General features: G+C 38.8%; 1 protein-coding gene across 3 annotated transcripts in view; it reads right to left on the bottom strand.

The window, feature by feature from the left end:
* Positions 1-1,811: 1,811 nt before the first annotated feature.
* pde2a (phosphodiesterase 2A) overlaps positions 1,812-14,830 on the bottom strand; it is a 133,417-nt gene continuing 120,398 nt past the window's right edge. For all 3 annotated transcript variants that reach the window (XM_079166103.1, XM_079166104.1, XM_079166105.1), the window contains 14 exons: positions 14,396-14,570; positions 13,206-13,318; positions 11,651-11,728; positions 11,420-11,542; positions 11,239-11,309; positions 10,612-10,734; positions 10,432-10,519; positions 9,394-9,441; positions 8,752-8,826; positions 8,536-8,635; positions 7,525-7,637; positions 6,391-6,429; positions 6,163-6,269; positions 1,812-5,291 (listed from right to left, as the gene is read on the bottom strand). In XM_079166103.1, the coding sequence (XP_079022229.1) occupies positions 5,057-5,291; positions 6,163-6,269; positions 6,391-6,429; positions 7,525-7,637; positions 8,536-8,635; positions 8,752-8,826; positions 9,394-9,441; positions 10,432-10,519; positions 10,612-10,734; positions 11,239-11,309; positions 11,420-11,542; positions 11,651-11,728; positions 13,206-13,318; positions 14,396-14,570 (1,488 nt within the window). In that variant the 3' untranslated portion in view covers positions 1,812-5,056. The remainder of the gene's footprint in view (positions 5,292-6,162; positions 6,270-6,390; positions 6,430-7,524; positions 7,638-8,535; positions 8,636-8,751; positions 8,827-9,393; positions 9,442-10,431; positions 10,520-10,611; positions 10,735-11,238; positions 11,310-11,419; positions 11,543-11,650; positions 11,729-13,205; positions 13,319-14,395; positions 14,571-14,830) is intronic.

Here is a 14,830-nt window from a genome sequence, read left to right as displayed (position 1 = left end):
GTTCATACAGCAATGGCGGATCACCTGCAGTTCTCATTGCGCAGAGCTCGCGCACTCCAAGTACCGCGAGAAATTAATGATGTGGAATATTTTCTCAATTGTACTTGCATTACATTACATTACATTACATTACATTACAGTCATTTAGCAGACGCTTTTATCCAAAGCGACTTACAGTAAGTGTATTCAACATAGGTATTCAAGAGAACTACTAGTTACCAGAAGTCATAAGTACATCTCCCTTTTTTAAACAAGCATCAAAGAGCATGAACCAGAGCAAAAGTACAGTACGAATACAATAAGTGCAACAAACTAATATGAATACAATACTTGCACCTGTACTTACACTACTTACGAATACTTTACATGATCACATAGTTATTGCAGGGAGTATTGATAGTAGATTTATAAAATAGTTGTTTATTCTGTACTGCAATTCAGTATTGGAGGAAGTAATCTTTTTGTTACTTTACAAATAAAAGTAGTAAATACATAATAATAGCTTGATGAAATGGAAAGTAACTAAGTAACTATAATTACTCGAGTAGCTGTACCTCATTTTTTATTTACTTGAGTACTTCCTGTTTAGCTAATTCTACTCAACTACATCTAACACATGGAAATATTGTACTTGTAACTCTGCATTTAACTGGTAAGCCTACTACTTTTGAGGTTAAGATTTAACATACAAAACGTATGATAAGTTCATAAAATATGATACATTGTTTTTCTGTATTCTGTAGAAACACTCATGCAGAATGGCCCCTGCCAGTGTTATATTTACTACATGTGCATATTGTAAACTAAAATTGCTAAAATAGAATAGTTGCATTCTGGTCAGATAATTTGCCACTGTGATTTACTTGTGTCTTGTTTTGAGTTTTCTTTTTTCCAGCTTCATTTGGTGAGCTTGGGTTGGTTTGAGCTATGATGTGCTGTCTGAGTCTTTGGACCAGCTCGATGAACTCCTCTTCAGCTGCACCTCTCGGCAGATTAGGACTCTTTCGTTCTACTGTATGTTAAGGATTCACTTGCTTTTTAGGGGATGTACAGTGTTAGCTATTCTGCTTTTTGTATTTCCAATATAAGATGGAGCCAAGTTCAGTTGTGACTGCATGATGTGGTGTTATTGCTGCAATATGCACTTGTATAACTGTATGCAGGCAATATGTTTGTGTCCCTCCTCTCAGATTCATGAATCAAATATTAATCCTACAGATAATTTAAAGGTTCTCTAACGAACTGGAATAACTTCAATCTGATTTCATTTGGGATGCCAAATGTAATGCTCTCAATTAAAATAGATTTTTGCTTTTATCAAGGTTTTCCACATTTCAACTGGGTTGATTTGATTAACTACAGATGGGTCTGGATATAAGCATCATTCTAGGCATAACATCAGTTTAAAGCCCTATTAAAGGATCCATGTCAAATGATTAAGTGGTGCATATTCCCAAACACAATTCTGTTTGTAACATCAGTTATTTGGTTTAATAACCTTAATATATTATATTATTGGCAATTTATAATGTGGGCATGTCTACATACACATGTGCTACATGCAGAATGTGGAGAGGAGATTTTGCTGTTTGCTGTACGGAGGAGTGAGTAGTGGACTGTAGTAGATTTTTGCCCCAGGGCCCTCAGTGTGTTAATCTGTCCATGCTTATACAGTATCAGTACGTGAGATAGGCCAACAGGATCAACAGAGATGCCACTGTGATAAATCAGTCTGCAGAGTATGGTGACGCTACATTATATGGTGTGTTGTGTGCATTTTTAGAAACAGCAACCAAGAAGCCTTTCACCAGATTTATTCCAAGAAAGAAAGAAAAGATCTCAACATTTCATCCATAATGTCCTTGTTCATTACATCTGAAGAAGAACAAGACCACCAGCACTCAGAACTCAACAAAAAAATTATAATTAACAGATGACAGGATTTAGTCCTCAGTATAAGCATCATGTATACATTTCAGATTAATTTGGGCTCTTATTCGTTGTAGAGTATCACATGTATAACCTTAATACACATATGGTTTTCTTTCATCTCTATCTAAAAGTCTAAGCTTGGGGTTGTTCAAAAATGGTATGAAAAAAAAGAGGATGCAACCACTTTAAATACATTACAGAATTGAAATACTTCCCATTGTAGTAATGACAATCAAGTAACATTTCTGTTTTTGAAAACTTTGATATTTACAGCAAATATATTTTTGCCACTTTTAATGATTATGTCACAGGTGATCTTTCATTACAATGATGTTACATCACAGGTTAGAGTCCCGCTGTTCTGTGACGATGGGAAATAGATTGGATTCATACTTCCTGAATGAGTCGCAATTTCAGACCAGTCATGATGTATCAGAAAAAGTTTTATACGAACGCAGCCCTCAACTTTCCTCCAACATTAGAGAACAAAACTAATTTTAAGGTATGCCTGTTTTTCTCCTTGCAGCTTGGCCAGGAAGTAGAAAATGTTTGCTTGGCACATTTAACCCTGACTCTCTAAAACGAACATAAAGGGACAGATACACACTCAGTATAGACGACTGTCCTCGGTCTGGACTGTCAAAAGCAGTTTGGATTAAAAATTGTCACAGCCATTCTAATTTTTTTTCCCCATGGAAACATTGTGATCCAACACTTAAATGTCTTTGGAAACTCAGACCTAAAAATAAGTTAACAAGAGGCCATAGGTATTTACGTAACAGAGGCAGACACTTCCTTTTGCACGTGAAAAAGGCAGGTACATATGAAACAGTGGTTTAAAAGTAATATAAGTGGGGAAATCACATGTGACAGAAAGAGCTTGAGAAACAGAGAGAGAGAGAGAGTCTACAAACATATCTGTACGCCCTTTAAGAAATGTATTGTAAAAAATAATCAGTCCATGAAGCAGACGAAGGCAGATCACCGATGCATATCCCGATGTAGGTATAACTCAAACATCAAACCATTTTTTCATCAAGGAGGAAGGTTATTTGGGTAGCACTCCGCCTCATGAGACCCTGTCAAGAACAGTTGTATATTTAAATACTATGATTGCAATATTTTCATTGTCGACTGAAGAAATTCAGGCAAGATCCCTTGAGGTGTGTGTCTGCATCATCACTATCAACACCAGCTTTGTAAAAAGCGGTTATACTGAACATTCCCCTCTTGATCGCAACTACCCCCAGTCCTCTCTCTCTCTCTCTCTCTCTCTCTCTCTGTCTCATCTACTCACCCACTCATCCATCCACTCATTTGTTCACTCACTCTCATCCCTCCACACAGCCTACATACAGTAGTCCTGTCTATTACAGACGTTTCTCTTCGTGTAACTATTCCTTGGTTACCTTATCCAGCTCTGCAGCGTTTCCTATGAAGTCAAACTGAACATGGCATATTGTATCACAACATCCAATGCCCCCCCCCCCCCCTTTTTTTATATGAGGTACAATCTGAGAACTTAACTCTAATTTTTCTTTCCTTTGGGGTGCAGCAATAGTGAACTGTTGATGCTATCAGGACTGAGTCATTTCTATGATGGCTACATCTCTAGTTCTTTCTTTAAAACTATTTTTGGGTGCATTGTGAACAAAACAAAAACAGATGTTGTGTCTGCCTATTATCCACTGGTGGTTGTTTATATAACTTAAAATGTAAAGAAGTGAACATGACATCTGAGGTCTTCACACAGGTATTTCACAAATATACATCTTTTGAGCATTGTGATCATTCATTCACCACATTGATACTCAAACTATGTCTATAACAAATATACAACATACGTACTAAACAGACTCTTTATTTCAATTTTCATATATTAAAAGCTCTAAGAAAGGCAGCAAAGATGCGCAATAAGGCAGATCCATATGACACACTCAATGACACACTCCATATAACACGCTCTACTCTGGCACATTTACACTAACAGATGAGATGGATCTTTTAAAGGGCTTCGGTTGCTCTCCATCTAAAGTGGTTTATGATGAAATCAGAAATCTAAAAAGTAAAAGGAAGTGATAACGGTGCAAGGTAGTGGGAAGGATGGCAGAGAAAAATTAATTGGGGGTGCGTTTTAGGTCATGAGCGACCTTTGTTCGAGGTTTAGATGCATACTTGATGCAGTGACAAGCAGCTCATATGCACCGGGTGTGTGTTTTTTTAATGTTTTATGCATGGAGCGGGGTATTATGGCCAGGGATCTGTGACTAATTGATCTGTGATTGTCAATTTGTCCCTTAAACTTCCCCAAAAATGAGGACAAGTAAATAAATACACACAAGGATTATAAGGCTGTGTAAGTAAATTAACTAAATCTCCCTTGTACAACGAGGAATTAATCAAATATATTTTTGAAGAGCCAAATACAAAAATCTGTCACGATGGTATAAAAATGGGCCGCATTGATTTGTTAGCCGTGGAGAAACCAACACTGACGAAGATAAAAGGAATAATACATGAGGTGTCCGTATAGCATGCATTCAAAAGCATCAGATGAGGGACTATGGCAGCTGCTTGTGTGTGAACAAAGCTGAGCCATTGAAATCAATATAAGCATTTATGAAACATTTTACAGAAAGTAAATAGCACTTTATCTCACTGTTACATGAAGTTGAAGTAGTCTTTTTCCCATAAGAATTGTTTTTTTCCTCTCTCTGTTGTGTGTCTAAACAGTATGTGCATGTACATTTGTGTGTGTGTGTTTTTACAATCGTAATCAGGATCAGTACTGTATGAATGAACTTGTAACTTGTGGTTAAAAACTTTTTTTTCCAGTATAGCTGCTGAAAAAGATCAAAGTCACTACCTTCTGCTTTCCTGAACTGGAGACACAAGCAACATGTGGCATCTAATCACTGAACCGGCTCAGATGGATCCACTCGTTTCAAATCCCTTGTCGGATTCAGTTAGTTTGAAACTTTGTCCTGTCCCTTCTGCATGGCCTGCTAAGCATCTAAGTGATTGACAGCAGAGAGATCCCTCCCTCTTCGGTCGCTGAAAAGGTATCATCGACCTCTTATTGGACCCCGGAAAACTTCAAGAAACCGCCAGCAGCCCGCTGATGTCACTGACCCCTTCCTCCTTCTGCATCATCAAGGCAGCCATTGAGGCAGTGGTCGTCGCTCCCGAAAGCACCCTGGGACTGCAGCAGCTCGTACTCCTGGTCCAGGAAGTCTAGGCTGTTGTTGCTGGGCAAACCACGGATGGAGAACTTGTGGGACACTTTGGTCCACTGCTCCCGATTTGCCGCCACTCTCTCGTACAGCTCAGTGGCCCCAGGTATCAGCTCAGACAAGAGCCTGAAAGGACAGACGGCAGTGGTGAGTTAGAAGTTATCGTGATACTTTGTCAAGTTAAGGCCTCCACGTGATTACTTTACTTCATTTCTTTTATTACAATGTCTTGCATGTTTTATCTTCAACAGTGTTCCATAGTGTACAGCATTTCATTTTGTTAATCTGCAATAACTGATTTGTTGGAACAGGGTGCAAACACAACATTAACTTTAAAAAGTTAATATTGCAAATATGTTAAAAACCAACTGCTGACATGCTGTACCTACCCAGCAGGCAATGGTGTTCATTTGGAGTCATGTTTCTGACCACCTGACTGAATGTCAGACCAATATTCGATCTCTTTTTAGCTCTATTTTTGCTCCTTGAGTTAAATATCTGGCCATGTTCACAAACTTGTTGCTAACTCAGTCTGTCTGCTGTTTGATACTGTTCTGGGTACTGGGTAGGGTACTGGGTAGCGTACAGTGAGTTTATGAGGGAAGACAGCAGCCTGCTGTAGCCACAAATGCAGCTGATGAGAGCCAATCAAAACAGTAAATTAAACCAAAACAATGAGCTGAAAGATGCTGAAATACTCTTTACAGCTGAAGGAATCTGGTGTTTGTAACTGCAAACAACCCTTACACATTAGTCATTTGAGCCATTATTGATATGATTAAAGCAGCCTCAAATGATAAAAAACTAAATATACTAAATACAATACAAAGTTCTATATTTCCCGGCTGAACATAAATAGGACATTCCTTGAAAATGTTCAACTCTCTCCCTGTGTTCAATACCTGCAATGTCTTGGCCAAGGTTGGTATTGACCCGAAAACAAAGTGATATTTGATCAAAGGGGTCAGGGTGTAATGTTTCAGTTATTTTTACGCACTTGTAAATGGGCATGGCGATATGTTCCATGAAGCTTATCTGTAGTTCGGGGATGTACGCTTTCTCTCTGTCCATCATCTCACTGGGTCTGTTCCCCATGGCTTTTTCCTGCACAAACACACAATACAGACATGAGTAATGAGCACTCTATTGTGTAAAATGACACACACACACACACTTCAGCCACTTAAATAGTTTCAGATGCCATTTAACAGCCAGTGACACATACCAGATCTCCTTGAGAGAAGAACTCTTTATAGATCAGCTCCTGTGGACACAAAAAGACAGACACCTGTTATTGCTCGTATGGTTTCTTATTCACAGTGACCCTAATTACGTATACGATTAAAATACAGCTCACTTATTTATGTAATGTCACACAACAACAATGAAATATCGTTTCAAATATTCATTAATGGCATATTTTTTGGACAAACCAACTGTCAGTTCAGATCTTTGGATTTTCATTTAAGAAATAAAAAAATCTAATGTTACAATCTACTATCTAATACCATAATTCCATATTTGATGCCAACCTGTCTGTGTTTTTAGTTTCTTATATTTGAAAATACTACTGTAATTTGACAATCACAAGAATGATGTAATCTAAGAGAAACGTCATTTAACATTTCAGTATTTGATGTGATTGCTGTTTTGCCATTAATCCTCCAGCATGTTTTGACTAGTAAGAAAATAATTATTATATATAATACAAGCCAGGCCATGTATTACACAGAAATGTGTTTTTGTGATTTGGGAGAAAGGATTACAGTGCATTTGCTTTAAGGTGTTTGGAGATTTAGGGTGTAAGATTTAGGACAAGGGTCAGGGGGTCGGTGCTGAATGAAAAGGGGGCAAACCAAGATTAAACATAATCCTAAAATGCAGTGCAGTTTCACAGAATAGAAAATAATAGAATATAGATTGAGAGGTTGTTTCCAGCTGTATCAGATAAGAATCCCATCATCTTTATTGTCCAAGAAAGGGGTCAGTTTTAGTGTATAGTGAAAATATTTAGGAATGCGCAGCTGAAAATAAGAGTTGCTACAACACTCTGGAGAAACGTCTTGCTACTGCATGTCAACTAATAAAGAGACAGTTTACAAACCTTTCACGACCTCATACCAAATCTTTCAACAAGCTGTTTAAATGCAATGTGTGCTACACTAATTACTCAATATAAATATTAATAATTCCTTACATTACTAGGGTAATTGGACTGCAATACTGAGACATACTTACATGATTGTACACAGTATACTAGTCAAAGGGTGTAGCACAAACCCCAAACAAGTTAAATGTGTGGTTACATATGTAAAGTTATCATGTAAAGTATAGATATTGGTGTAGACTATGAACTGACAGCAATCTTGCGTGTGGTTTTCCAGCCCTTGGTTTGGTCCGACAGGTCGCACGATGTCATCAACAGGCACAGAAGCATAGAGCGATGGTTACGGTTTTTCCGGTTGTATCCGTCTGAAACAAAACACAGGCAGAAATTATTACTCTTTCTAAGCTGAAATGACACACTTACTTTGGCAGTAAAACAGAACTTTGTGAAGATCTGAGGGAAACCACTGTTGATGACTCTTGACAACTTCACACCACTGTACAATTTCAGATTAAAACATTTAACTGAATAATATTCTCTCTTTTTTTTTAAAACTCATTGCATTTTAAAGCAAAATGGACTGTTACTATGTGATAGTACAAATTGATGATCAGAAGCCACAGCTGTATGTCAGGGACCAGCAGTTTGTGTCAGAAGAAATTATGTTAAAATTCATGTTAACGCTGCAAATCTTCCATTCTGTGTTTGGTCAAACTATGTTTGTCCGTGATTGACAAGTTACACACTCAGTGGTGCAAGGCAATCACTAACTAATTTAAAAGCTTATAATGTCCTTCAATTACTCAAACTACAGCACACAATTGATTCCACTGAGGAGACATCCACTCAGGATAACCTATAATTGGTTGCATTCAGGCGAAACAAATCGCTGGGCAGTAGGTTACAGCCAATTATTTTACATAAGAAAAGAGAAAAACAACTGTCTCTTCAAAAGGGTTAAGAGTTCAATGAAAGAAGAGGATTACTAAGAATGTCAGTGATGAATGCTGGAAATTTCAACTCTCTGAAATAATGAAAATCTAGAGTCAGTATGTGGCTTTTGGGTGGTGCTGTGAGGAGCCAGCAGGAGGAGCTGTACAGTCTGTATATTTGTCAGTGATTATTTAGCCAAAAGAAATTGACAGAAACTTACCTGCAAACCTACAAAATGCTTTCCAAGCCGCCCTCTGCTGTTCGGGGTTGTGAGTTTCAAGCAAAAGTAGAGATGTGGCTGTGCATACTGAACTACTGTTGCATACGTACCATCAGCCATCTTCTGCAAGTCCTTGAAAATGCGAAGGTGGTGAGCCAGGTCTGTCGCCAGAATGACATCTCTAATCAAATCCAGCATGCGTGTGTAGTCCTAAAAAGAACATCAAAATATAACTTTACCTTGCACATACAGGGAGAGCAGAATGAAGTAAATGGAAATGAAAAGTGAGAGACTATTTGTACTGTGTGAATGTCTTTCTTTCTTACCTTCCTGTTGAACTTATCAAAGATGTTGCAGCCGTGAGTGTTCAGAATGGCGATGGCCTGGGCAAAGTGATGTCTCTGTCATGGCAAATAAAGCACAACGGCATTTGAAAATGCAGCTTCTAAAAGAATGCTGAGTCATGTCGTAATGTAACAAGCAAAGCCAATTCATATGCGTCCGAGTGCCTCATCACTGCTGCGAGGAATTTAAGTTTGAATTTGGCCACTAGGTGTCGCACCAGTGAAAAACAGTAGATCGCAGTAGATTAGTAGATCGCACTTAATGAAGATCACCAACAAGGAAGGAACAAATAAATATAAGAAAATTATATTTTTCAGTCTACAAAAGTTGAATTCTACATGCTGCAAATGATAATGCACTCATTAGCATTGATGCCATACTTAGTGGTGGTGTGGACTGCATAACAAAATAGACACAACAAAATCCAGTACAACACAACCTTTAATTATGACCTCAGGGATACAAATTCAATAGTATTACTTATGGCAGAACTTAACGGAACTACAGTGGAGGGTGTGCATGTAATGAATATCAATATATGCCTCATGTTGTTAGAGCTATGATAGATTTCCAGTCTGCTCTCCCACATCCCTGTGATGTGATGTAACTGGTTGCTAGTTTACCTCCATCACAGATCCCTCTGAGCTGTATAGAGCAGCCAACACAGATTGCTGAAAATAGAAACAGACAAACAAATGAAACACAATCCTTATTAAGTACACATTATATTGATTCAAAAGAAACATTATCCTTCAGTAAAACCCTTCTCTTAAACTGTACTCGTTATGACCTTTGTTGCATAACGAGAGTTGGAGTGTGCGTCATTTAGGTGCTGGAGGGTTATAGTGATTATAGATGATTATAGTGGAGCAGAGGAACATGCTTCTAATCAAAATGACATCTAGTGTCTCACTGGGGCACATTCACAGATGGGGAGAAACACAGACTGATATCACTATGCGCTTTTATTGATATTCTCCATCCTGAGCATCTAACAGTCAGTTTCTAGTCTGCTTTTTAAAGTGCAGATGCAGCGCTGCTCTACTACACTCTATTCAGGAGGTTTATTCTCTCTAATAGTGAATCAGTCTTCTTTGAAAATGTTAGATTCAGTATATAATGCTGCTTTACTATTTGTCTATGATTCAGGTTTCTATACACACCATTGCAGTTTGAATGAGAAAGTTGGTTTGTCCTCCTTATACAGCCGTAGAATGGAATATTGGTACATTTTTCTTAGTAAGGCACAAACTGCCTCCTTATCTATGTTCTTTTCTGACGCTTAAAACATGCGGACAATTCCTCGAGCCCGCATCGTTTATGGTGAAAGTGATTTAAACGTTTTTTTTTGCACCCTCATCTTGTGAGTTACAGAGACACTTTGAACTAAATTATTTTACAAGAATGAAAAATTATAAAAACAGGATTAAGGACTATTTGAACACTGAACGTACATGTTACTAAATGACACTGCTAATTAATTGGTCGATGAAATTTGCTGTTTGTTACTGTTAAGTCAGAAATGTTGTTGTTGTTTTTAAATCTTGGCCAGCTGTCCATTGGACAAGACATTTTAAATCTCGATAGGACTATCCTGTACAAACAAAGGGTAAATAAGAAAACAAATAAAGCAGATAAATAAACATAATTTGTGCTCTTACTGAGACGACTTGGAAAGAATTGTTGGTGCCACGGTGGTCCAGGTCATGGCACATACAGGAGACAAAAAGAGCTAGAATCTCTATATCCCTAAAAAGAGTGGAAAGAAGGAGGATTACGGTTAGAAACAACTGAACGTTTGGCTACTTGTGTCCCTGGAGGGATGAGTGTTGTATACGTACTCGAGGTAGTTGGACAGCCCTAGGTTTTTGTAGAGCAGGTAGCAGAAGTGTGAGACAGAGAAGGCGTGCATCCAGTTGTGGTAGGGAGGGTCCCTGTAGCCTTTCTTCACCATCAGACAGAACCTGACACCAAACAGTTTGATTATCATCTACAACACAGCATGCAACGAATGCTGCTTATAGCACGTAATCAAGTGATTTACCAATATATAATTGAGTTATTTCTTTACAAGCTATGCAGCGGTTTGCTCTTGTTCTGTTTCTTTCTTTCAATGCTGCAATGATGAAGAAGTAGCACCAGAAATTGTCCCTACCAACCCGCCCAGCCACAAGCTTAAAGAATAATTTGACAAACTCAATTAATTTCCCCGCTCTACTAATCAATATCTTGTCAGTTTTGTTACGAGAGCCATTTACTCCAACGCACTATAAAGCAGCTGACACGAACGTGATCATGGAAAAGGATTCGACAGAGTGATAAAGTAATTAAATCGCAGGTAGGAAGAGTGAAAAATGAACAGCAAATCAGAAACTATTCATCAATGCAGACTACTTAAAGTAACTGGAGGACACATTCATACACACAGGCTCTTATATTCAGTACATGAATTGATGGATTTGTCAGACCTGGCGAGAGTATTCACGTCAATCTTGTATGTGTTGATGAAACCCATGTCTTCAAACATGCTGAGGATGCACTGCAGACACACACAACAGGATCAGTTACATTTCTTTTTTTCCTGTTTGGCATCCTCCACTTTGTGTCTCTAATCCCCCTCAGTCTCTCTCTTTCGCACTTGTCTCTTACCAACGGCGTGTTGTCGTCAGGTAGGGAGCGAGGCGTGTACGTGAATTCGGCAAAGCAGGGGTGGATCTCCATCACGGGTTCGACCCCCGTTACCAGGATCTTAGTCACCTCTTCCTCTGACACCTGCAACATACACATACTGAATCATATTGAGTAAATAATATGGACAGTGTCAGTAAATACAATGCGTCTGAGTGCGAGAGTGAGTGAGATGTACAAATGTGATGTTACCTTCATATGGTACATCATCATCTCATTGGCCAGGTGGGACCTGAACTGAGCTTCATGGACTCTCTTGTAGAGCAGAGACTAGAGAAACAAACATCATATTATAGTAGCATTATGCAGTTTATTGATTTTCACACATAACTGGCTACTATATGACGTACAGTCCAGTTACTAGACCAGTCTTAGCTTGATTTCCAAACAGGGATAAATAATTTACAACAATATCGTCTGCTTATTACCGATCATCCTGCTGAACCCATTTTTGTCCCAACCCACAGCATACTGTACACCATGATACACACAGAGCATTGATATATAATGCATGTTGTCCTGTTTCAATGATTAACGAGCTGCCTAGCAGGCAATTATTTTTTCCAATCAAATATCTTTACAGTTTAGAGATAAACTTCCTATAGTGACCTGCAGTCCTTCAAAAGTCACACGCGGCAAGAGGTGCTTAATAAGAAGGTGAATCGGAAAATGTCGCATAAAATGTCACCACAGCTGTACTTTCTGTAGCTGCTCTTCTTTTCCGTCCTTCATTCCTTAATCTATGGTCTCTGCTTGAACTCCATCTCCACTACAGTGCCTTTCTTAAGGTACATTATGTTAAATCAATTGTAAATCCATCATATTACTCAATCGATCGCAAGACTGCTTTCATCAATATTTCTACTACGTTCTTGTAAAAGGTGAGAGTTGCTGCAGTGACGAGAAATATGATGACAAAGTTGAATCATCACATTGTAAAAAAAGTAGTTTTTTGCAGCAAATAAAAAAAACAAACCTGTTAATGTGAATTATTACCACTGGGTTGTTGAAGGCTCTGATAGATTCAAAATCGATGTCAACAATAAAAACCTTGACAATACAACACAACAGCCTATCTTCATCATCGCCTTCGTGAGCTACATGCACTAGTGTAGCTGAATGTGTGTCGATGGGCTTGCAGCAGTCGTACACTGCCTATGAACTACACCATAAAAGCCACTCAGGTCCATCACAGACTGAATGTCTTTAAATTTCCCTTGAGGCTCGACTGAGCATTTCGCTCCCACTGAACGGATCCCATTTTGCAGACAGGATCGATCTTTCTGACAGCACTAACACAAGATCTACGTTACGTAGAGACTGAGGACGGACACACTTTAACTTATATTCTAAACTTTATTTCATTCCTCTCATGCAGTCAAACTTCATTAGAAATTATCACGGTGCACGGAACCTGCAGGGATTGAATTATAATACATTATAATTGCTGCTGACAGATAATAAGAGAAAGTGATAGAAGCCGTCTTCTATTGTAAAGTGAGACGTTTAAGCTGTTAATTAATTTGCAACCGATTATGTTTATCTAGCAACTGTGTAGTTTATGTACTTTATGCTTAATATGTTGTATAAAAAACGAGTGGTGTTTTGACTGGTGTTTCATTTAATAAATACACTGCAAACTGTTCAATGGCTTGTCCCTGACCAGCCGTCTGTGGCTATTCAATATACAGAGTCAGAAAATGAAATGGTTACAGAGAGTCAGTTATTTCTGCAGGTGGAGACTTACATGGGCGAGGCTGATACCACAGTAGATGGAGAAGGCCGTGGCCAGGTCCTCGTCAAAGCGGTTGAACCACGGCCCGTTCATTTTATTCACCAACTCAGCCACTCCAATCACCTCTAGAAGATGGAGCGTTTAGAGAAAGGGGAAGAGGACAGAAGCAAAGATGGAGAAAGGAAAAGGAAGGTGAGACATTGAGGGAGGCAATGAGTTGAAGAAGGAAAGTAGAGAAAATTGATGGTGGAGAAAAATACAGAGTGGAAGATGTGAGTCAAGGAAAATGAGGCACAGAATGCATCAGTCTGAGGAGCAGAACAGACGTTGAATCAAATAGGGCCGCTAACTTAAGTTAATTTCACACTGAACGTGAACCTAATTGCACATAAAAAGATTTTGAATTCAAACTCTAAACCTGACAGTTTTCTATGTAGAGACAAATCGAAGAATCTTCTTGGATACAGCAAGAAGTGGGGAGCAGCATCAACGTAATGCAATTTCTAAGTATGGAACAGGCAGAGGATGGTTGCCTCTTCAATCTGCACTTTATGCACTGTAACATTTAGGAGAAAAGGATGTGATGTAACAACTCTTTGTGCTATTCTGAGAGAGCACATGTGTGGAAACAGCTTGGTTTTTTTAAAAGGAGAGAGGAAGAGTGGGTACGTGCTGTACAGGATACTGGAGGAGCAACTGCCAATAGTGCAATGAAACTAAATCTGGTTCGTTATTATATTATCAGTAGCCTCGCTATTGCATTATCAGTGCATTACTGGACTCTACAGGGGCAGCTGGTCACCTCCCTTTACAGATAGCAGATGTCTCCACATTGTGTTTAAGTACAGTAGGAAAAACCTTTTACGCTCCGAGCTGCTGAAACAGTCTGCTGAAAGCTGAATGTGTAATATCCTTAAACTTGACACCTTGACTAATTAGATAATGGCCATAAAACACTTAATTACAAATTACCTATAGCTTTACATCTTTTATTATTGTTTTCTTGTTTTTGTCTTTTATCTATTTCATTGTTTGAATCTAATCTAGTCTCCAATTTGTGTCCCGAGTTAATATTTCTGTCACCTGTGAATTGCAGATTGCAGTTGTGACTTTTTGTTTGTGTTGACTGAAAGAACTTGTGTGTTGTGTATGTATGTGTGTGTGTGTGTGTGTGTGTGTGTGTAAGTCATTGTTTCTAGTACCATTGTTTTCATCTTTGATGGGGAAGCAGAGGATGTTGCGAGTCTTGAAGCCGGTGCTGTCGTCCACACCGCGGTAGAAAAGAGGATGGGAGTAGGCGTCCTTTATGTTCAACATCTGACCGGTGGTGGCCACGTGACCTGCGATACCCTGATCTGCTGGAATACGAAACTCCTTCTGCACTCACACACACACACACACACACACACACACGCACACACACACACAATTGCTTATGTAATCTAGAGACACTATTATTCTTTTACACTTGTTTTTAATTGATTGTTGACAGCAGAGTCAGACAGGATATGTGGGGCAAGAGCATAACGAATGCAACCGAGATGACGCTGACGTTGTAATTACAACGTCCTGCATTCTAGTCTGGATGGGGACCTTTTGTTGAATGTCATTGCATTTCTATCTCCCATCGTTTCCTG

The sequence above is a fragment of the Pholis gunnellus genome (genome assembly GCF_910591455.1).
Source record: "Pholis gunnellus genome assembly, chromosome: 9".
NCBI classification, from domain to species: domain Eukaryota; kingdom Metazoa; phylum Chordata; class Actinopteri; order Perciformes; family Pholidae; genus Pholis; species Pholis gunnellus.
Note: the sequence above shows the minus strand (reverse complement) of the source record. Positions and strands in the feature narration are given on the sequence as shown.